General features: G+C 47.0%; 1 protein-coding gene across 1 annotated transcript in view; it reads right to left on the bottom strand.

Annotated features, from left to right (window-relative positions):
* CCDC9B (coiled-coil domain containing 9B) overlaps nucleotides 1-24,341 on the bottom strand; it is a 49,788-nt gene that overhangs the window by 3,193 nt on the left and 22,254 nt on the right. The window contains exons 6-12 of the mRNA XM_082760802.1: nucleotides 21,087-21,161; nucleotides 18,210-18,394; nucleotides 16,796-16,857; nucleotides 16,227-16,280; nucleotides 15,677-15,773; nucleotides 9,129-9,186; nucleotides 7,973-8,778 (exon numbers count right to left, since the gene is read on the bottom strand). Of these exons, the coding sequence (XP_082616928.1) occupies nucleotides 8,005-8,778; nucleotides 9,129-9,186; nucleotides 15,677-15,773; nucleotides 16,227-16,280; nucleotides 16,796-16,857; nucleotides 18,210-18,394; nucleotides 21,087-21,161 (1,305 nt within the window). The 3' untranslated portion in view covers nucleotides 7,973-8,004. The remainder of the gene's footprint in view (nucleotides 1-7,972; nucleotides 8,779-9,128; nucleotides 9,187-15,676; nucleotides 15,774-16,226; nucleotides 16,281-16,795; nucleotides 16,858-18,209; nucleotides 18,395-21,086; nucleotides 21,162-24,341) is intronic.

Genomic DNA, 24,341 nt, shown 5'->3' with positions numbered 1-24,341 from the left:
AAAGGAAAAAGCAGATGAAATACCATGAGGGCAGGAGTAGCTTGGCTCACATAAAAGGGAAGATCCAAAGGAATCATTTAACGACACAACCACAGATACCTGATAAGAAACCACAAAGAAATGATGCCCAAGGTACTGAACTAATCGATGCTATGTGCGGTTGAAAGAAGAGTCTAAGGCTGTTGCCAGAGATGTTTTTTATTGTCCTGTATGTGTGCAATGGACAGGGCTGGCTGTATCTTGCTGCTGAGGGGTTGCTCAGTGCTGCAGGAGCAGCACGCTCCTGGACATTATTGGGAAGGGGCAGGAAGCAGATTTTAGAGTTGCGCTTCATGGCTTGGATGTTATAATCTGTTTTACAAGTCTGTACTGACTCCAGAGCTAGCTCTGTTTATTGTTAATCTATTTTGCTATTAGTGCTTCCAAAAGCCTTGTTGACAACCCTGTGCTATTTAGCAGTGGTGGGCAAGTCTCTTCCCTGATTTGCAACATTACCTTTTCAATACAGGCACCTTGTTTCTGTGCATGAGTCTTTACAGCCAAGACACTGGTGGGCTTTAAAGTCATTACTTTTTTTTTTAGCAGTGAGGCACAGTAATTAGCATTTCTCTCATTTTACGCTGCATCTTCCTTTCCATGCGTAACTGAAGGGCTGGTCGGGGACTTGGTGAGCTCTGTGCTGGTACAACATCCCCGTGGCTGGCGTTACTCTTTGTGACTCAGGGCTCAGGAGAGCCATGCGGCCGTGGGCTGCCTCTGCCATCAGCAGCAAGGGGACACAGAGCCAAATTTGTGTGTCACCATCACACGAGAACATTAAATGCGGACTGGTGGCAGTGTGTCTCAGAAGCCTCGGGCGTTCCCCAACTTGACAAAGCCTGGCTGGATGTGGGAAGTCGCTGGGATGACTTTTGTAGCCAAGCCAACAACAGGTTGCTGTAAGACCTACTGGTTAAACCTCATGTCATGGGGCGAGATGCACCTGAACACTGGGGCTGAAGGTAGCTGAAGAAGTCTGGCACTTTTGGCCCTTTGTCCATCAGCTAAGATTGGCACCATCCATCCTCTGCGCGGGCTGGGAGGCGGAATTTTGTTTGATCTCTCCCAGGGCAGGTCCAGAGTTCCCATAGACAGTTTTGTTCTTAGTGGACCACTCAGAGAGTCAGTCTTGTGAAATACCACGTGGCAAACTCAGACATGTTGTGTAAGGACCATCTGTCAGACATCACTACACCAGATTTCCTCACTTGGCTTTTTTTAAAGTGGATATATAGCTGATGTTTCAGCATATGCTGAAAGGCCACAAAAAGGACCGGTAAGATCATGAGGCGTGTTCTTCTACCTAGCACAACCATAGAACATCCCTGACTTAATTCTAATTTCAACTAGAACCATTTTTTAAGGGGAAAAAAAATCCTAATTCTTTCTAGATTTGTCTCTGGTAGAAAACTTATCACTGCAACCAACCCTTGATGAGTTTAAATATATAAAATCAGATTTTGGTGGAGATTCCTGCTGGAGTGGTTTGGGGTACTGTCACTCTCCACAGTCTGTGTGTTCCTTCTCAACCCCAGAGCTGGCAGAAAGGAAGACGCAGACCACAATGTGGTGTAGTTATCTCTCCCTCCTTTTCATCTGGGGTTTACATTAAGAGGGTTGATGCAGGCGTCTGAGGTATGGGCACATGCTCTGCGGTAACAGAGACAAACCAAAGACAAGGCAGAAGCTCTTGAAAGGTGCAGGAGAGATTTAGGAGAACAGCTCCCACATTTCTGGGCAGGATGTGTACACCGATGCTGTTGGGTACCAGTGGAAGCACAGTGCTTTCACAGCAGTCACCAGCATTTACAGGAACATACACAACTTTGTCACCAAATTCATCCTGCTGCTGTCACAAGCACCACATTGCCTAATCCCTGCCAGAAATACTCTGGCCAAGCCAGCCTTACAGGTAGCGAGTCCCTGCTGCAGCCATGGCACCCTTCAAATCCTCTGACAGGTAGTAACTTTTGCCTAATTTCTGCATATTTATCCACAGACTTCTTCAATACACCAATTCTTGCACCTAATTATGTTCAGGCTGGAATGGCCTTTTCCTTCAGTGGTGTTTACTACCCCGCTCTGCCTTCATTTTGCTAGACTAAACAACCATTCCTTCAGTATCCCTGCAGTCCCTCCCCGTGTTCCTTCCATCCAAGTTCATTCCTCTTGAACCATTCTCACATACGACACTTGAAAACCTAGGGATTATTTTCCCATATCGTGCCACTGGAAGGACTTTGTAATTCCAGAGGAATGAGGACAACTGCTCCAGGTCTTGTATTAAGCCGCAGCACTCCCTGATCCTGTGTGAGGACTAAGCTCTCTCCTTTGGTGGCATGTGGTGCTAGGAGGTGCTCTGGGAAGTTGAAATGCTGTGGCATGACGGTGGGCTCCCCACAGCACTGGGTCACACAAGATGGTATCTTCTCACCTCATGAACCTTGAGGAAACCTTCGGCAGCTCCAGTACTGCCCTGTGAGGCGTTGGTTTCTGCTTGTGGGGCGTCCTGCACCAACCTTTAGCGCTGGTTTGCAGCAGAGAGCTGGCCTCTCCCAACCCCTGGGTCCTGCGGCACACAGGCCCTGCCTGCCCCACTCCTCTTTACGTCAGCCGGAGCTGCGAGGTCAGATCCCTGGAGCTGCTCTGGAAATTTACCCCCCAGCTGCATTTTCTCTAAAGATGTTAAGATTAATTTTCTCAAGAGAATTCAGGGAAAAGCTTCTGTGGTTTTTTGTGTATCGTTTACTTCTCTGGGACTTGTTGGACATTCTCCAGGGATTCCAAGCCTGTACTTTGGGTAAATATTTATTCCTTGTTATTTGAAGCAAAGGATGAAAGCCCCACCACACACTCTGTGCAGCATCTCCAACTGGTTTGAAGGTGCAGGAGATTTTTAGTGCCATAAATAGACATTAACAGGGGAAGCTGTGAAATCCACATGGTGGCTGCTTACAGAACTGGGTGAGCAGCACTTGTGGTGGGGAGTGAAATCTGGAGGGTTACTGCTGCTACTGACACGGGCTGTGCTTTGCGCTGTGTGAGATCCTGGAACTGGGGACATTTCCCTGACATCAGGTGAAGTGACCTGGTGCATTTTTATTTTTTTTTAAAACCTGGATAGAAATTCCACAATATAACCCCTTAATGGAATGGATATTTTTACATTCCTTTGGGGGTTGATAGGTTTTGTTTTGCAAAATGATCCCATCTGTTTCTAGGTTGATTTTTCAAACATCACACCGTAACAAAACTGAATTACTAGCATAACATTAAAATTTTCTGTTCTGGAAAGGTTTACTGAAAGCTCCAGTTTGGGTTTTATGAAATTCAAAATGTTGAGGAAGACACGTTTCTGGTATTTGTCAAATCTGCATTTTCTGTGAGATTATTATTTTTTTTTTCTGTGAAGTTACCTATTACCTCCTAGCAGGATTTTCTTAATCAGCCTGATAACCCACACCAGTGCATCCTTCCAGATTCTTCTCTTTAAGCATGGTCAAATCTCATGTGGTCCTAGTTATATTAATCACTTCGTTTTGCTGCAAACCCTCTGTGCTCCATGACAACAGCCATTCAGACAGTATCACCTGGACTGTCATCACAAGTTTCTCTCACGTTTTCTACCAGGCACTTCAGATCCCAGTATAACATCAGGTGGTTACATGAACACAGTAAAGGTTTCTGGCTGGGACATGCCTGGATTTACCAAGACAGAGCTGCTCAGCACCTCCTGGAGATACAACAACCCATTTGCCTTGCCACGTGAAGTCCTTCATCTACAGGGAAATTGTGTTAGTGTTGTTCGTGCATCACAGAGTGAAAAACACCCCCCTTTGCCCTGCTGCAAAGGGATAATCTTGTAATTTTGTTGCTCTGACATCAGATCAATACAATTAGGCATGGGCATCTGCAATTTGGTGTATGCGTAAATTGTTTAAAACTCAGCATGAGCCACCAGACCACAGCCTCTTAACTGGATTATAGTTCAGGACTGCCTGTTCCCGAAAGATTATACTCAAGTGGTAAGAAGAACCAAATAATTCAGGTGGTTTTGGCACCTGAATTCGTTGTGCTAGACACCAAAGGAATAATCAAACTTTTTCATTCTAACAAAAAAGCACAGATCTTTGTGTAATGCTTGGCTTTATTGCTATTTCAGCTTCCTGAATGATGCTCTTTTCCTGGTTCTTGCTAAACTCAGCTCTGAGTAACAATGCTGCCCTTTTTACTAGATAGGCCAAGAAAGGCATTAGCCTGCCACATGCGGTTACATTCCTGAAGGGACTCCAGCTGATGTAGTGATCTCCCTGCCAAAGATGGCCACACCTATTAAGTCTTTTTGCAGGCCATATACAATGGCTCCTCTGAACAGAGGTTTCCTCTAGGTTGCATTTTTGGCTGTCCTTGCCCTAAAGCATCATCTGAGGTCAGGTGCAGGCGTAAGTCTCAATAATCCCCAAAACAAATAGAGGATTCTACCAAGGACACAAATGCACCTCAAATGAGGGCAAACCGAAGGCATCTGGGTCCAAAGAAATTCTGTGATGTAACACTTTGGGGAGAATTACAAGAAAACAAGCTAGGGCTTTGCAGCATTTTATACATAGCGTGGTCCAAAACTAATCCGTCTGTAGAGCAGAAGGAAACAGAAGCCACGAGAGAAGGGAAGTGATTGTTACCAGCCTGTAGTTATTTATGACTGCCATCTGTGTCATTATGCAGCCTGTCATGTTGATTTGGGAATTTCAAAGCAACAGCAGGAATAGACATAAGACCTTTTCGCTCCAAACACACTGACAACTTAACCGATTTGAGCCAAATGAGCTTTTGCTTTTTGGGTTGTTGTTGTTGTTGTCATCGTTGCTATTTTGTTGCTCCTAGGAGCCCTGCTGTCAAGCCACAGAGATGAACTGTTCTGGTTGTGCTAAGCTAGTGCTTGAGAAATCCAGGTCTTGATTTTTATTTTTATCTTTTTCTCCTGTCAAGAGATGTTCATGACAAATTGGATACAGGGAGCAGAGACTTAAAGATGGGGCCCTCTGTCTTCCTTTTGGCTCACCCCACTGCAAATAAATCATGGCATAACTCACCCTCTCTGCAAATGATCTTGTTCGGGAAGCCAGCCCTGATAGTGTCCTGTCACTGGTACAGAGGGAGAGGTCAAATTGCTTTGTGGTGACTTCAGTATGTAGGAGGTGACAGCGATGCTCTAGTACATCACTGAAGACAAACAGCCAAGCTGCACTCACTCACTCATTCCCTAAATGCTGTTGCAATCAATATAATGGGAAAACAAACAAACAAACAAACAAAACATACAGAAGAAACCTATTTCTGAGATGGGGGACACAGAAATGGCTGCACTGGCTCACCCTGACGCCTCCATGGATGCCCAGCCAGTGAGAAAGTTGGAGGCTTCAAAGGAAGGTGCAAAAAACCTTCAAATGAAACAATCACACACCAGTTTGCTCAGAGAGGTTACCCTTATTTATCATATGTGCTTGCTGTGAGTCAATGATCAGTGATTGCCCTGGAGTCTAAAAAGAATGAAAGAGCATTCTTTTAAAGTAAGGTGTGATGTAGCTGTGCCTATTCCTGTGATCCTAACACAGGTCAGCACTGGCTGAAGGCTGAATGGCTGAATCCCCCTAAATGACCTGCCATCCATATCCTGCAAAAGGCTCCCCTGAAACTTAAAGCATCTCCTAGATGTACAGGAAATACCAAAAAAAATGAAAGTATATTGCTTTAATCTGTCTCCACCAGATGGTGGGACCTGCACAGGTTAGTCACACCTGGAAATTTTGTTTGTGCTCTTTGGAAAGAGGTCAGTGAGGCAATGGCATGATCTCTTGGTAGGGGGGTGGGTGCTGCATAGGAAGGAAATGGGGATGGAGGGGAAGGCAGGCAGGATGAAATGGGGTTGTAGAAGGTAAATATCTCCATCTATCACTGTGTGCCCCTCACAGGCCCCACATGCTGCCTCTGCCTTCAGTAGTCTCAGTAGCTATATGCTAGGGCTGATGGGGTGGCATTTCCATGCTTGGTGTATCCCAAGCAATAAATATTTCAGAGAATAAAATTGGTCTCAGTTTCCAGCTAAGTCAAACAGATGCACAAGTGCTTAAGTGCCAACACCAGCTTAAGTCGCCTTGTCTTCTCCAAGACATAAGGCTATGTTTATAATTAAGCCTGCCTTAATGACTTCACTGAAGAGCAATGGAGCAAAGAGCTGTGCTGAAGTGGACTCAGGGTCCCATTACCAAACCATAGGAATCTCCTTTGCATTGCTGTGATGAAAACGGACTGCTCTAATTTATTGTTGCCTCTTAGCTGGTGTCTAATTAATGACTACTTTTCTCACTCAGGATAATTCTGATTCTTCCATTCTCTACTTTTGTGGGTGTTTCTGGTAGATTGGAGAGGCCTCGAAAGCACAGTCACGCTGCGTGCATCCAGGTCTCAACATTTTCCTAAATACTGTTGGAATTAATTTCCCTCACTTGAAGGAATCTCAGTTCCAGTACAGAACCAGCATCTTGGTGTTTGTCTTTTTTAAAAAGCTGTAACACTTGTGCTTCTCCATGCCTTTTGTATAGTACTGGATTATAGTGAAAGTCTCTTTGTTAGCAGCTTAACCACTTCATCCCTAAGCTCCTTTGTGCCTTGGGGATGAATACTAAACAAAACCCGGTGACAAGCTGCTGGTTAGGTGTCTGAAGAAAAGCCTGTAGGAGCTGGGGAAAGGCGCTTGGTGGGGGCGATGTGCCTGCCTAGCTTTGAGCAGCTAATTGCCTGGAGTGCCTACTTAGAAGTATCGCTGCTGCCTCTCTGCTTACAGGAGTACTGCTGGAGTACTTGCTGCTGCCTCTCTTCTCAGTGCCAGAGCAATTTAGGGGTTAGGCAGGCTGGACTGCATTCTGGAAGTGCCGATCTTTCTCCTTCCAAGAAAGAGGAAGCTCAGATCTTAAGTTAGGTGTCTCTGTGCTAGGCATGAGGTAGCTGGAGTAAACTGCGACCTTACTCCCTAACCTGGTGGCAGGATCACATCCTGACTTATTGGTCTGATCTAGCACTTACAGGTATGACTCCCTGATCTGTGATAGTGCTTGGAAAGAACATATTCGGCAAAGGTAACTGCCAAAGATCTCCTACTCTCTGTCCTTGCCCCTTCTTCCTAATTTCTACCTTACTTTTCTACCTGTCACATACTTTGTTCCTTTCTCCTGGCTTTTCTTGTTCTGTATCTGCCTTTCTGGAAGAAACTTCTTTGCTTGAGTAAAACCTGGAGCTTTGCTACATAACCAGCTCTGTTCTTCCCCCTTTCTATTTGGTTCATAGGCCTTAGGAACAGGAACCATCTCATCCTGCCTTACTCATTATTGTTGCCATATACGTAATTCAAACTTTACATTCACTGAGGTTAGCAGTCACAAATCGTGTACTGGAAAGAGAATCCTATGTGAAGTCCAGCTTTTTCAAACTACTGCCCACAAGGTGGGCCTCTAAAGCTGTGTGAGTGTTTTGGAACCAGGACTACACTAACCTCTAGTTATTCTAGCTGTGATTACCACAGAGACAGAAGTAAATTCATACTGCTATCCCCACCTTTCTGAGATTATCCATTTCCAGGAATAGTTTCAGCTTGTGTCCTGACTAATGCCTGTCACTGACCAGACTCAGCAGTCCAATTTTCCATACAGATTTTCCTGTCTGACTTTCCATTGTTTCCCTGTCCACTCCAGGGCAGGTCTTTGTGATACACAGTTTTAGGATATCTGAGGGATCCATATCACTGGTAACAAACACTTCTGAATAGTTATCTCGTATGTTGTCTTTATGGCCGCAGAAAATGGAACTGTGAACCTGTACTACGGCTATGAGAGCTACAGGATAGCAAACTCCATGAAGAGTGGTGTCAGGAACTCACCTTCCATCTCAGGCAAGCTGGTGCAATCCTTGTTAGTTGAGCGTGTCCCTGCTGTCCTTGTCCTTGCAATCTTCAGGCTGGTCCCCTTCCCTGGACTGTGATTTTGCTGTGTTCTGCTCAGGCATAACAGTTTTGTCAGAGTTGTCTTTCCTTGGGGGCAAAGGCTTGCTTGTGTGTTCAGTGCCTTCAGCATCTTCAGCTCCTTTCAGAGCAAGTGTTTGTCCCTCAAGGGCAGTGTTTTGGGTCAGCTCCTCCCCATTTTGTCTCACCATCTGTCCTTGACCTGCATCCAGTCTGTCTTCTGCTGCTGTGTCTGGCTTTCCTCCATGGCTATTTGAAGAGTCCTCAGTGGATTCCTGTTCTGAAGCTGTGTTTTTCTTAAAGCTAACTCCATCTAAATCATCTCCCGTGGAAAAGGTCTCCTCACTGCTGTGCATGGCGGCCTGCACAGCATTTGGAAGGCTACTTTGTGAGGCACTGCTATTTGTGCTCTCCTCCTGAGAGATGTCAGCAGTGCCAGGCTTCCCATTGCCATCTTCCTCAACAGGTTCCTTACTTGGCTTGGGACCTGGCTCTGAGTCTCCTGTGCTGGCTGCAGAGACCTCCATACCGAGCCCCTTCACTCCTCTCCGTTCCTCCTTCTGGCCATTGGGGGCAGACTGGGCCTTCCCACTTCGCCTTTGTGATGATGAGGCCCCATGATCTTGGAGGCTTGGCTGTTTCACCTTCTCCTCCAGCTCAGCTGTGCAGTTCTCTTCCACTCCCTCCTCATTTCTGCTCTTCTGCTTGTCTGTACCAAGGCTCCTCTAAGAAAAGGAGGATACGTTTATGTCAGCTTATTGTTCAGTATCCAGTATTCCTTGTCTATGATGATACCCAAAACACGAGAACAAATTTGCTGAGGCCATTAAAGGAAGCAAAAGGATGTAGGTGATGTAGGGACCAGACTAAGTGAGGGTTGTTATACTGACAATTTAAGGGCCAATGCAAGAAGTCAAGTTGCTCTCCCATCGTGCCGCCTGGAGAGTGCTAGCAAGGGGCACATTTACTCCAACACAGAGGTCTCCCCTCTCTGCACGGTCTAATAGCCTCCAACTTTCCTGATAGTGCATGTTTTGAGTAAACTCAACAGCCACCCTTGAACTAATGAATTCACCTGGCTGTCGGGGTCATCCTTCAGAAAAGACATGTCCTCGCCTTCTTTTGCATCCCATCTGTGAAGGAAAAAAATGCGGAATTTAGGCCTTCAGTTTCTCATATCAAACAGCCACTCTCTCTGGCTGGGCAAGGATTTCTACCATGTCCATCCATTCCTTGTCTGAGCCCCTTGTCCAGGCAAAAACGAATAAAGGTGGTTAACCTAACTGGTCCAGTTCCTTTTCCTGGCAACTGCAAAACACTCAGCCCATCCAGAGGCAGTCATCTGAGGCTACTAAATCTTAATGAACTGGCTGTTATAATTCTAAATGTAATGAAAACATAAAATCCAATTGCCAGAACAGACATTTGTTGTTAGACTAATAAGATATATGGTGATATGCTTATGGTGATGTCTGCCACAGCCTGGTCCTGCTTGTCTGACAGTGCCCAAACATCCCAGATCTCCACAACGGCAGACACAGAGGCAGACAGTGAAGGATAAAATTGCTCTGAAGTACTTTGGGAGATGGTAGGCATGGACATGTGGAAGGCTGCAAGGATGGCCATAAGGGTCAGACTGAAGGTCCAGCTCACCCAGGCCCTATTGCCTGCTTGGGATCACTGGCAGATGCTTGGGGTAGAGTTTGAAAAGAGGGCAAGTGTGTCTAACACCTCCCCTCCCAACTTCCAGAAATGTGCAGCTCTGGAATTTCCTGAGCTCAGATGGTATCTCTGTGTTGAGTCATGCTCACACAGTACACAGTCTCTTCCAAGGATTTGTGTAAGTGCATTTTGGCCCCATAATAAATTTTGCAGCAGCTACAATATCCCATGCTAAAGAGGGCAACAGCTCTGCTTAAAAAGCTGCATGGAGAAGTGTTGTCTTTTGCTTCTTTGAATTTGCCAGGGTGAATGTAGATCTGAATTTGTCCATGCAGAGCTACCAGGCAGGGCAGGCCTTAGAAACCCTTCCCTTCTCATATGTGTGCCTGGTGAATCGTGTCACATGCACACACATAAATGTAAATATATATATGTCGTCCCTGCCACAAACTCTTAAAATAAGTGTGCAAAGGTGTGTGAGATTTAATTCTTCTCTAGACAGACTCTGCTGGGCTCACTGGCCTCTTCAGTTGGCAAATATAGGCCAAGATACAAGAAATGAAAACACACATTAAGGTGACTGCAGAGTCAGGCATTTCCAGAGGCACAAGCGCACGGTTAAGGCAACCCCACGTGCCCTTGTGAAAATTGTGTGGGAATTACCATCACAGCCTCCAATGTAGAATCACATCAAGCTACTTCACACTCAGCAAAGTCCCTAGGGCAGGAGCAAGTTGCATTTGCAAGCACCTGAAGGCTCTCTGAGGGTGTGGAGCTGAGTATGCTGTCCTCAATAAGCCTGGCGATGAAGCAGCTTGGAGCCGTGCTTTAAGGTTTAGGGGCAGTTGTGACCCAGCACACAGAGCACAGCCAACAAGGTCTTGTCCTGAATACAGGATAGGTCCCTGCCACTGGCTGTGCCAACTCAAACTGCAGAAGGGCCCCCAGCATTGGTGTATTTCCAGCAGTACCCTGCAAGAGCCTTGAAAGTCGGGCTGTACAGGCAGAACCCATCACACAGAGTCAATAGTGTTAAATTTGGGCATGGGCTGCCCTTGTCACCAGTTCCATCTGCATGCAGCATCAGTGTTGGTGGGTCTACTGACCACTTTCCCCAGATAAATGTATAAGCAGAGGAATGACGTGCTGACTGCAGGTTTCTGCCTCACCCTGCTCTGCCTACTCAGCCACTGCATGGCTCCTGCAGAGCCAGCCCAGAACAGACCACCCCCACAGGTCTAAAGATAGCCAAAACTAGCTAGACAGCAATTCTGAAATAATCAACACCTCAGCCTGATGTGTTCCTCCCCCCCATCATTACTGCTAACACACCAGAGTGCGTTACTAATCTCTGACACGCAACAAATATACTCAACACGTTCCTTAGCATAGCTAGTGCTATCCCTGGGATGTTCTCACACAGCAATGTGGCTCCAAATTCTTTTGGGGACAAGGTGCAGCCAGAAGTTACCACCAGACATCATGATCCAAATGGCTCTTACCACTGCTGTTGAGTCGCTTGGACTTAAACGGGAGAGAAGTTCGCAAGTGGTAAAGGGCAGATAGGAGCGGAGGTAAGGAATAATCAGCACCCCTAAAGCACCCTGAGCCTTTCTGAAATGAGAAGAAAGGCCTCAGGAATAGATCTTCCCAAAGAGAAGCAGGGGAAGAAAGGATGCTCCTCCGGTTTCAGAGACAAGGTTACATGGCCAGACGGGACCCCTTCCAGGTCAACAGAGGATGTGGAAGCAGCAGAAGTCCATGAGGTGAGATGGATGGGCAGGAGAGCTACTCTGAAATAATTCTGGCAGGATGGTGCTGAGGGAGGTGGCCATGCTGCAGCAGATGAATGCTTGGCTTCCTCTTGCCCCTAATTTTCCAAGGTCCACAGGTGAAGGTAAGGACTTAAGGGCACGACTCCATGCTCCAGCTACTCATCTCAGTAGTGTTTAAGATACTTCTTTGTAGTTTTAAATGAACCATGACTTTCCATGCTGGCAGCTGATAAGTGAGAGGTACTGAAAGGGCAAACAAGAATGAAAAAAATAAATCAAGCAACCTTCTAGCCCCATTTCTAATGGAAGATGTTCAGGGAAGGGTATGATGAATTATTTCATTGTTAAATAAAATGAGAAAAAAGAAAAAGAATCAACGTCTCTGTGGAGACAATAGTACATGAGATTTTATAATTTCATCAGCAAGATAATTTAGGCATCTAAACAGGATGCCAGCACCAGCCATTCTGGGGCCTTAAAGCCTTTAAATGGGTATGAATAATATCCTGACTAAACCCAGCAGCCCTAGAGGAGTTAGATGCCCTAAAATGCCTCCAAGCCTCTGCACTGGAGGCACAAATATACTGGAAAATGTACCTTCCCGGTCTGTTGTGACAGAAGTAACAGGCTGTGGATGCCCAAGACAAGCCAGGCATCCTCTCTGATGCACACCTTTTGGGTCTCCCAACAGAAAGTGCTAAATCTTGCTGTGCAATCTGGCCAGCTGAGCTTCCCCTCTTCCCAGGCAAAGAACGGATCCCAGAGACAGCTGTCACTTTGAACTGGCTGACCTCGCTGGTGGGCTTTGGCTCTCGTGTTCTTCAAGCAGGGATGTGTGAGGCATAAGGGAGTTTAAGCCTGCAGCACTCATTGCAATAAACCTCTTGTTAAATGGGCAGGGTGTGTGTGAGAAAATCAAAGGAATAATCAGAATAATACTGTATTATTACAGCAGTTAAAAGTGCCGATACCCACGTACAGCCCTCTGCAGTCTGAAATGATGCCAGCTGTCCTAGCTGCTGGCAGGGAGGAGGTTGCTTTCAATGACCTAGCCAAGCTCTGGAGCTGAAAAGTCAGAGACCGCTGTGAGAAGAAACTAGAACTAGTGAGGGGCAGCTCAACAAGATGTCGTCAAACAGCACACCAAGCTGGCCAGCCAGAGTCCCAGCCCACAATTATTTCTTTGAATTTCTGCCATAAGACAGCTCGCCAAGGCATTCCTTCTGAGCATGGCTCTGAGAACGCAGCACAGAAGGGGAAAGAAATGTCTCAGGACCCTGGGTGATTTCTGGAAACCAGTCAGCATCTGTCTGTCACAGGCACACTTTGGGGCATAAGTCTTTGCTGAAGAGGAGGAAAGGAGATGGAGACAGGGCAGTGGGCAGGCTCCCATCCCTTCCCCGGGGTCTGACTGGTGCAGAGATGGAACCCGAGGCAGGATCTGGGTGAAGCTGTTTGACCCGCAGGCTGTGGCAAGGAGGGAGCAGATCGTTGCGTGATGCATCTGTCTGCTTTGCCTATAAAAGGGAAGCAACAAACTCTTTGTCCTTTCCAAGGCGCCACACAAAATCAACACAGCTCTTTCATTTAGTGTTCTCCCAGCACATATTTAACCAGCTATACACATCTAATCTGTACAGCTAAAATGTCCTCAGAGCAGAAAATGACTGTATTAGGATTAAACTTTAAGATTAAACATTGGAAAGGCATGAGGCTTATCTTGTCATCAAATCCTTCTAACAACATCATATTTTCTGAAGTCTTTCCTTATATTCTGCTGCTTAGGAGAAAAGAGAGGGCAGGGCCAGGGGTGTGCTACATCTGGGTGAGCAAACTCACTGATCCCACACTTTCTACACCCAAGAAGGGCCCAGAGATTCATCCCAGCTCGCATGGTGAGATAAGATGAGCATGGCCAACAGTTGAAGGTGTGACCAGAATAAATCAGATACACCACTACATGAAGCTCCCTTCTGTGCTTTCCAACCAAACCATGAGAAGCAGAAAAACAAGAAGATCCCAGCAGGAAGCATGAAAAAAGGTATTTGCAGTGAGTGTAACTCAAGTTCCCAGCAAACACTGACAGGGAAACCACAATGCCCCTGTTCTGTGCAATTTCTTCCAGCCTGTGGGAACACCAAGCATGTGCCCCACAATGAGACACAATCTGCTCTGCAGCAATCAGCTCTCTGAACCCTTTTCAAAGCAGAAGACACAGCACTAGATGTGCATTTATTTTAAAAGAACAGATGAATCAAAGTCCAAAGAAAAGATGTCTCAGGAAATAGTGTTCTCTAATTAGCCTGGAGGACACCTGGACAATAGATGATAACTGATCCAGTTAAGTTCAGGGGGATCTAGAAGCAATTCTGCATTAGTAACCTTCCCTTTGAATCAATCTTAGCCCAAAACTGGTGTGTGACTTCAGGAAAGCTGTATACCATAAGTGCTATCTTTCAAAAAGGATGATGACCTAAAGCCTAGATCATTTGTGGCTGTTAAAAATCTTACTACTAGTGTAAGGGTAGCAGTATCTGCTCAACTGATACTTGCCATTTAACTTATATTTATTATTGGATGGACATTTTTTTCTTTCCGTTTCTCTTCTCCAGTGCCACTGTTGAAGTAATTCTTGTGCATTTATCACAAACAACCAAATTTTGGCAGCAAACCTCTGAGCCACACTTGCCCCTGAGGGCTGTTGTTGAGGTCTGGGAGTTTGGTTTGGGCCTGATTGGGTTGGCATGTTCAGACAGGGCAGAACTGTGCAAAGTCACTGTGTCCTTCATGGTTGTGAAGAGCCACATCCAGCCTGCAGTCTGAAGCAGTCTAGGGTATTCACAGAAAGTAACAACATAAAGCAAATTTACTGGCATGCCCATCTTGCACATCCTCTGGGAACTGCTGTAATTCCCTAGTGCTGCAGTCACTGTTTGGGGAGAGCAAGCTTGAGCACAGCTCAGCAGCTTTTCTTTCCAAAGCACATGTTGTGGGGATGGAGCTGAAGAATGGAAAGGGCTTGAGTGTAACTTCCAAACAAAGCTAACCTGATTATTTGCATGCTGCTGATACTATTCTTCATCATTTTCTCAGAATTAAATTAAATTGTGAAAAGTATGATTAACTAATGGGACTTAGAAAGACAGAGGACAACCTATCTTTATGCTTAAGTAGATTCCCAATTCAGAACGTAACTAGCTGAGAGATGTGGCTGCTGAGGTGCATTTCCTCAAAGCACAGTCACTGGAGACAAAAGCAACATTAAAAAACACTCCAGGCTTGATATAGTGTCAGGCTCTGCACATTAGACCTAATACTATCCTGACAGCAGAATTCTGCATGCACAGACCCTGTCTCCCACCCTTAATCTCAACCAAGTAGCAGCAAGCAGCAGCTGACCTCCAACCAGTTAATGTCTTCTGGGTAATGCTGTGAGTACTCCTATAAAACACATATCAGTTTGTGCATCTATTTAACTGTGTGGTCATAACTGACCTGGATGGTAGAAGAGTGCTAACATTAAAGGCTACTGGAATGTTTTTTTGTTCTGGATAAATGAAGAGGCTTGGGGTATGCAATCAACCCTTCATCCTTTTGTTGCCTATTAAGGGGCATGGCAATGCTGTATGATCACTGTTATTAAACTGTTAGATAGTGTGGCTCCAGGAACCTGGAGACTGCACTGAAATTTAATTACAGAGAGCAGCAGGGGAAGGGGGCCCCTGGGAGGATGTGGGCGAACCTGTAAAATGCACTTAGTTTTGCTGATATTCTGAAATTGCTTCAGTGAAAATTAATATATTGTTGTGTGCTGCCCACAGCTGGCAGGAACAGGCCACTTCCCTCCTCACCAGGTTAGGGATCTTTAAGATTTTTTTTAAGGAAGAAAAGACACTTGTACTGTACCCTCAATCCTAATTACTACTGGATCAGCTAAGAACTATTTTTGGAGGCTGGTTCCCAATATCAGCGATGCCTGGAAGTTAGATAAGATTCATCCAAAAGCCTCCTGTGGCATGTGCCAGTGCTACCCAAATCTGGTCCCAGAGTAATGGTGCCCCTCTATCTCCCCGGCTACTCTGCAGAGTTAATGCACCGGGTTGGTACAGTGATGATGCACTCCACAGAAGTCACAAATGCCACTAAATTAACTGCTAGTTTGTGGCACTATTGCCAGCACCTTTACCTTCTGGCTCTGCCGGTCAGTCTGTCCTTTCCTTTGGCTCGGCTGCTCATTGCTTTGGGACCGGGATTGTTCACATTCACGCTGTGCTGTCCTCCACCTAGAAGACAGGTTGGAAAGACCATGCAAACGCAGGCAGAACTGTCTGATGGACTACTGAAAGGGCTAAAATCCCCATATCACTGGAAGTACCTCTGGAAGAGGAAGCTTCTGAAGCTATATGCCTACTATACGTGTATTATCTGAAGCAATGAGTACAAAGTGAGAATTTAGGGGTGTTTCTTCTGCATTTTCTATGAAAAATTCCAATCATTAATTTAGAATTTATTCTTTGGACTCGGTCTCCCTTGTGCTGTTCTTGGGAGGCTGTTTTTTTTCTCCCTTGACACAGAGCACAGACCTTATCACAAGGCTAGGAAAGCAGCCACGTGATATGTGTCCAACAGGCATTCCAAGTCTGTGAGAGTGCCTGGAGAGAACTCTTTCCGTGAGGGTATAGAGAAGGTCCTGACATTGAGTGGGATGACATGACTGAATCATGTGGTTTACTCACCTCTCCCATTGGGAGGAAAAGACCTGTGCTGGAATTTCCTTGCGTTTCTTCCCCCTAAAAGGACAAAGCAAAGCACGCACAAAAGTGAGTGAGGCTCTGTAATGGACAGGTAGCAGAGAGCCTGGCGTTCAAATAGGGTGTTGCAAGGGAAAGCTTTGTTCTGCCAGTCCATCTCCTGAGAAACAGGAGTCGTGATGGACTTATGCTAGTAAAGAAGCCAGCATGTACCACAGGGATCAGAGATGATGTGCTCTGGAATAGGATTGCCTCTCAAACCACTGTTTGGGAAAGGAGGCAGTACTGAGCCTCCATATTGTGTTGTAAAAGGTTATAGAACCCATGCCACTGCTCTCCTTGGGAAGGTAAAAAGCACTAGCACCCAGATGCTCAAATCCCATCCCCTGAGCACTCTGCAAAGCAGAGAGGGCTGAGACCCCAACACTGCGCGCAGAGGCATTTGCCCAGGAAAGCAGAGTTTCACAACTGACAGCCACAACAGCTGTGGCACTGGGATTCGCACGATCAGCATTCACTAGCGTCAGGACAGAATCTAGGCGTCCCTTGCCAACCTTTCTTATTGCTGGGATTATCCAAGGCTGGCTCCCCATCCTTAACAAAGTCCTCTTCAAACCTGCAGGTTAAAAACAGGCATTGTCAGACCTGACCATTCTCCTCCAGTGTGCAAAAGCGTGGGCAGGAGACCTTGAGATGATGCAAGTTCCAGTCATCGGCCCTTCTGCACCTGCCCACTGGCAAGTAAGTGCAGGTTTGTCAGCTGAAGCTGAAACTGCATGCACTAACTGGGAGAAATGAGGCTGTGAGGCAATTCTACCCCAAAGGAGAACCTCTAAAACCTTAACATCAGTACCTATATATGTATTTAATTCTATGAACATCCTTAAAACCTATAGATCCCTGTAGTGTAACTGTACAAAGCTCACATGCAGCTTCCCAAGCTTCTAGCTACTATCTGAAGTAGCTTCAGGACTTGTCATCTCAAATCAGACCTGTGGATCAGACTTGTTTGGATGGTTTCTAATCCTGCTTGTTGAGTATTATGGTTTTTCTCTTTTAAATGGGTAAACAGGAGAACAGTAGGGCTCAGAGCTGTCTTGCCAGCAATACTCAGCATCCACTGAAGTTAATTCACTTCTGTCAGTTCGGGTCTTGCTGACTGAAAATCTACATATTCAGCCCTATTTTTCAGACGAAAGGTTATCCCATCCTCCTGCCTTGTATAAACTCTTTTATCAGCAAACCCATCCCCTAGCTCTGCACCCTATCAAAACCCTATCCTGCTGCAGGTGCTCATCATTCTCCAAAGCTTTCTAGACACTGTGATCCAGCTAGACAAGCACCATTAGAGGTGCAATGTTTAAAGGGGAAATGTCAGACCCCATTATGAGCTCTCCCATGTTACCACCCCAGCATTTCCCCTGTGCCATATAGGTGGCCCTCACACCACAGTGCCTACAAGGGCTGAGCTCATGAGGTGAGGAGGATTTAAGCACATTGGCCCATCCTGTGATTGAAAAGGAAAAACAAGTGGGGCTGTGCTGTGGGCTAGCAACACAAGTTTGTCCATTCCTGCTTCAAGAAGAGCACCTGCACCTGCACCCTTCTGTCACTGGACCTGTGGAGATGGTGAGAACCCTCTGGATGCAGACTGAACAGTAATTCATGCTCCCCTCCCTCCCTCAGTCCTTGTCCTGGTAGGACCAAAGGCAGGCAATTCTTCTCAGCACAAAATATCTCCTGTCAGGGTAGGAGACCTCATGTCAGAAAGAAAAAATGAGAATTGCTCTGGTATCTGGTCCCACTGACAGGCATGGTCAGGAGAAAGAGGTAGCAATATGGATTTAGTCAGGGAGAGGCAGATGACAGCATAGAATTTGATAAACAATGAACATCTGCACAAGGTCTTATCACTGGCTTTAAATGGCCTGCTGCAGACAAACCACCCCAGGACACTGGAGGACCTACATGTGCTCTGACTTCTCCACATCCCAAGCCCGTCGCCACTCGCCCTTGGAGTTCTTGTGACGTGCCAGTCGCTCCAGGTCAATCTGATCTCGCTCTCTCTTCCAGCGTATGTACTCGGAGCGTTCCCGTCCGGTCATGGGGAAACTCAGGTCTCCAGGACTCTTCTGGAGTGACTTCCCACTCTCCTAGTGGAGGTAAAAGACCCACTTGTTAAATGTCTGAGGCAAAAGACACGCTTGGTAAATGTCTGAAATGTCTGCATTCAGCATACTTTGTTGTGTCACCACCATAAATGCTCAGTAATGTTTGAAACCAGGTCAGAGTGACGTGAGCTTCTGCCTCCATAAAGCAGCGTGTACACAGAAGGGCTCTTTTTTACCCATAGCCTGAATATGCCAGTCCCAGGGGTGGTAACATTTCATTGACTTTATGAAGAGGGAAACTGAGGCAGGAAGAAGTTATACAGCTTGCTCAGAGCCACCTTGTGAACCCATGGTCAAATCAGAACTAGCAACCATTCCCTCCCAGTAATATTCAACTATGAGAAGGATAATTTGTGACAACATATTTCTGAATAGTTGTTCCACTTTGTCCAGGCTAACACGGACAGCACTGCATTTCTAAGGATTAAAATCTGTCAGACTAAAACCCTGAATTTTGTCATCTGGATACATTCCTGTTATTTTAAAGAGATGGGGCTTCACTTCTATTTCTCTGACCTGAACTGCAATGTTTCTGGGTTCCTGCAATAATAACTATCCTCTTGATCTGGGGAGCAGGCAGGAAAGACATCAGTTTTCATTCTATATATTCAGTACCTAACCACATAATTTTAAAACATACCCCTGTAATTCTGTGTTCGGGTGGCCACAGGATTGATTCACCCCATTTGCACTTGCAGTCACTTTAACTGTAGGCATAAATTAGCCATGGCTTTCACTTACCGTGTTCCTGCTCTCTTATAGGTTTCACAACCAAATCTTCCCAATTTTTCCTAGAACAGACACTCTACCATGGTTTACTTATGGCATATAGCTAGTTCCTGGAGCGTCTGCAACATTTCACATTTCTGAGGGTTTGAACTCTCATAGAAGATGCACCAGGCTGGTGAATCCCCCCAGATGAATACACTGGAATCAGGATTATGCCTATGAAATCCTTCTCACTGACAGGGCCAAGAAGAAAGAGACTGTTGTGACCACCAGACATCCACAAGAGCCCACAGTCACAGGGCTGGTGCCAACCCTGCACCAGGGCCCACAGGGCTGCGGGTGCCAAGAGCAGCATCCTCAGAGTGAAGGGGCTCTTCACCTTCATTGCTTTCAGCCTCTTTGTTTATTACTCCTCATAATAAACCAGATAAGGGCTTCCACTGTTCAAACATGTAAAGCTTAATGAAAAGGTAGTTCAGAGGTGTTGGAGCTCTGTGAAGCTGTAGCAAAACATGTGAACAGGGAGAGGTGGGTAACCGAGCCATCAGGTTAATGGATGTGATAGAAATAGAAGCCAGCTGACCACTGTGTGTTGTCAGGTAACACTGTGCAGCAAACAGCTTAGTGCAGAGCTGAGTCCTGGGGTGTTAATTACCGGTGGGTAATTCATCACTTCATATGTGAGCCCTTCCATGCCAGCCACCCTCACTCCTTCCCCATATGTGAATTAACTCCTCAGTGTTGCGCTGCTGATAAAAGCAGAGCAGCAGGCAAAGAGCGACTGAAAGCCCTGTTGCCAAGGAAATCCACCCGTGTGGGCTGGAGTTGGGGTGGCAGTAATTGCTCCTCCATTTCTTAGCTGGCAGGAGCTGGAGGACCTAAGACTGCATCCCTGAGAATGGTGAGATGGGATCTGCAGAAAGGCAGGACCTGTCAGGGCAACCACTGGTCCTTGGGTTAGACAAGAGGTCTAGAGATGCTCTGGAGCTCCAGAGCCAGCAAGGCACAGCAGGTCCTGACACAATAGATCTTGATGTATCCCAAGATGGGGGCACATAAGAGCTGAGCAGCATACAGTTGGTGAGAGAAGGGTGCAAACTCCAGACTCAGAGGATAAGAGAGATGTGCTCTGGTCCATTGCCTTGACCCGTAGCAAAAGGGAAGACAAAAGTAGGGAAAAGACTGAGACTGATGCCCATGCTTTCCTGTGGGTAGATGCAGATGTAGATGTGGGGCCTATCAAGCAGGGGGAGCTAGTTCCTGACCCTCCACCCCCTCCTCACCTTGGTTGGGGCACAGCTGTGGTTAGCTGGACTGCAAGGCCATCCTTTTGCCCTGTTCTGCTCTGGGGGGCTCAGCTGGAATTAATGGTTATGAGCCCATCTGTGTCCTCTTAATGAATCATGTTGAGGTGGGTCTATTCAATTTGTGCTCCATTAATTAAGAGCATCTGCAGGCTCAGGGGAGCCAGCATGTCCTCCAGGGTTTGCATTAAACAGGCAGTGGGAAGGCCTGTGCTTTAATTTACCTTCATCCTACTCAGCTTCTGTTGAAGTGAGGAGCTGTAGCTAATGAGGCCTGAGACTTTTCAACCCACAAGCAAATGTTTTTTGGGAGAGAAAACAGCTAGGGCTGTGCTTTTGCGCATGCGTAGGTGTACATCCTGACATTCCCACTGCTGTACTAGGGACATGAGCGGCCACAACAAGGTGTGATGAGCAGGTCCCTTCTGCTGAAGCTGGCTTTCAAGCCTTACCATGCCTTAGATGTGCTAGCTGCTCAGCAAAGCTTTGGATGAGGAGAAGAATAAGCAGTGGGGACCACATCAGAGCACACTGCGGCTTGTTTTAGCATGAAGGCAACTCTTATTGACAGGGAGGTAAATCCTGCTGGTTTCCTTTCCCAAAACAAGTGTCCCTTAAAAGGGACATTGGGCCTTACTCACCTTCCGGCTGTGCTCACTTTCTGGGCCTCTGTCACTGTCTGATCTCCTCTTCTCTGCTGTTCTTCTCTCCTCTGCCTGCAAGGGCACAGACACAGGAATTATTTCAGGGATTAACCAAGGACTCCTGGCTGAGGAGTTCATGCCCATCATGACATGTTAGAGCTGCCCAGAAAAAATCAGCAAAAGAGGAGAGAGTGGTTCCCGGGACCCTGAATCAAACTGATATGGAAAAGATAGGCTGAAAAGTAAGGAGTGTAAGAAGAAAAGCAAGCAAAAGGGATGAATTCCTACAAGTCACTCTTCCTCCCAAGCCAGAGATAGAGAAGTGACCTCTACAGTCCCAGTTCTTCTGAGGAAGACCAAATTTTGTGTACCTTTACAGATTTGGACCCAAGACCCTGTTTATGATCCAACAGTACAAGAGCTGGGAGTCCATCTGAGATGCAGCTAAAAGTCACCGTGGTAATGATGGGAGATATTTTTTTTTGTCCCTGTAAAACACCAAGCTGCTCTACCAGAATCCATCCCCTCATCTACTGAGTTTAGCCATGCTGCCACCAGATTTATAGAATCAGAATATCCTGAGTTGGAAGGGACCAACAAGTATCATCAGGTCCAACTCCTGGCTCCACACAGGACCACCCAAAACTCACATGTTGTTGTCCAAAAGCTTCTTGAACTCTGGCAGCTTAGTGCCATGACCACATCTCTGGGGAGCCTGTCCCAGTACTTGACCACCCTCTGGGTGCAGAGCCTTTCCCTAAACCCCAGCCTGATCCTCCCCTGTCCCAGCTCCATGCCGTTCCCTCGGGTCCTGTCGCTGTCCCCAGAGAGCAGAGCTCAGCGCCTGCCCCTCCACTCCCCTCATGAGGGAGCTGCAGGCTGCCATGAGGCCTCCCCTCAGCCGCTCTGTGTGGGCTGAACAAACCAAGGGACCTCAGCTGCTCCTCACACATCTTCCCCTCTAGACTCTTAACCATCTCTGTAGCCCTCCTTTGGACACTCTGTAAATTTTATGTCCTTATACCGTGGTGCCCAAACTGCACACAGTGCTCGAGGTGAGGCTGCAGCAGGCAGAGCAGAGCAGGACAATCCTTTCTCTTGACCACGAGCGATGCCATGCCTGATGCACCCCAGAATACGGTTGGCCCTCCTGGCTGCCAGGGCATACTGATGGCTCAGATTCAACTTGCTATTGATCAAAACCCCCAGATCCCTCTCTGTGGGGATGCTCTCCAGCCCCTCATCTCCCTGTCTGTATGTATAGCCAGGGCTGCCCTGTCCCAGGTGCAGAATCTGGAACTTGCTCTTATTAAATGTCATACAGTTGGTAATTGCTCAGCTCTCTAATCTAGCAAGACTGGCAAGCTCTGCTCTAGTGTTGACATCCCTCAGCCTGGCAGGAGGTGAAAATTAGCCTCTCTGTCTTAATGAGCTACAAACACTAAACACAAGGCATGCTATGGACTAGGCAGCTCTTGGCCCCTGTATGGCCCTGGTGGTACTGCCACAGATGCAGCCACAGCCAAGGCTGGGGTGGGATCATAGCAGCTCTTAGCAAAATAAAGCCTGCAGAGCATAATCATCTTCTACAAAAGGCTTTCTGCCCTGATTAAATAATAGCTAGAGTGCCACTGGGAGGGCTGCTCGTTGTTGCTCCAGGATAAGGAGCACGTATGGGGGAGATGACAAAAAGGCACCGGCCTGGTCCCCACACTGCGGCAGCCCTTGGGGCAGGGGGTGTTTGCCTTCTCGAGAGAGGCTCCTGCTCCCGTCCAGCCGCTGCTGCAGCATGTGACATTGCAGCACAGCGGCTGCCAAGCGGCACAACATTTATTACAGAGGCCTCTCCCCTGTTTTGTAGCCGTACATGGCAGCCCTGGGGCCGCTTTGCATAAACGCTGCCAGCTCGCAGCGAGGCCTTGGCGTGCTGCAGCCCTGGTGGGCCCCCCCTCGCACCCAGCAGAGCTGAGGCATCCCCAAGTTCCCCTCCTGCTGAACCGCTATGGGGCTGGGGGGTGTGTGGGGCTGAGATTATCGTGCTCTTGTTTTGCACAGCCAGGCAAAACTGAAAAACAAAGAGGGAAGTCACAGCACAAACTGCCAGGTCAGCCATTCGAGAAAGAGTCAGTGCTGTGAGGTCCAACCCTGGCTGGAAAGAGGACTTTTATTCCAATTATATTCTATCCCCAGGCTTTACCCAGCATGACAGGGCTGGATGCTGGAAACCTGGGATACTTGTCTCCACACCTTCCAGCTCTACCCAGCCTCTTAATGCAACTCATCCCCCCTGCAGCCTGTTTGCACATACGCTGTGGGAGCTGGAGAATGGATGAACTCACCCCACAGCAGCAAGCAGTCTTTTATGGGGTCATGCATGTGTGCTAAATCGGAGGCACAAGGGAAGCATGACCTTACAGCCAGCGTTCACTGACACTGTACTTGGCACACGACAGCTTCACTGGTCTCACTGGTGTGAAGCTGTGTAAACTGATGCTATGAGGAAGACATTAGCTACATAGTCATAGGATTTGTCAAAAAAAGGTTTGGGAAAAAAGTGCAAAGGGTGTGTGCCCAGAGAGGCCACCCCATTTTTTGCAACAGGTCAGGACATAGTAAAAGGCAATACTGAGTATTTATTCAAAAACGTTGCTGTGAAAATTTATGTAACCAAAAATGCTCACCCCCGGCTCAAAGTCAATTCCTCTTCCAGCCCCATGTGAAGAATCTAGCAGCCAGAGATCTAACAAAGTTCTGCAGCCCTAAACTGAGACATTGCATTTATAAAGAGATTAAAAATGCAGAAAGCTGGAAACTTTGCTTATCTGAGGAGGCTGGCTGGGGAGCAAGGTGCAGATGGATGTTTAGCCTTTGAAGCAACTGTAAAATAAACTGTCCATTTTAGAAAGAGCACAAAGGAACCAGCTGCTGCAGAAGAGCTGGAGCCCCTCTGTCCCTGGAGGAAACAGGAGGATTAAGAGGAGAGACAGGAGAAAAGGAGCACTGCTTGTCTTGGAAATGCCAAAGACAGCTCATGGGGAAACTGAGGCAGGGAGCTGCATGGGGGTGATTATCGTTACATCTGAGTCTGCATATTTCTCATGCAAGCTCACACAAGAAGTGATTTGGCTTGGCCCCTTTACAATGCCTGATTGTGTCCCCAAAGATGGGAACCGGAAAGCCAGAGCATCCGCACAGCCGGAGCGCTGAGCCAGGGTGTGCGTAAGCTGCATGCTGCGGGGGGAGCAGTGTGTC

Source organism: Aythya marila (assembly GCF_965140915.1).
Source record: "Aythya marila genome assembly, chromosome: 5".
Lineage (NCBI taxonomy): Eukaryota > Metazoa > Chordata > Aves > Anseriformes > Anatidae > Aythya > Aythya marila.
The sequence above is the reverse complement of the archived record's forward strand: the minus strand, read 5'-3'. Positions and strand labels throughout refer to the sequence as shown.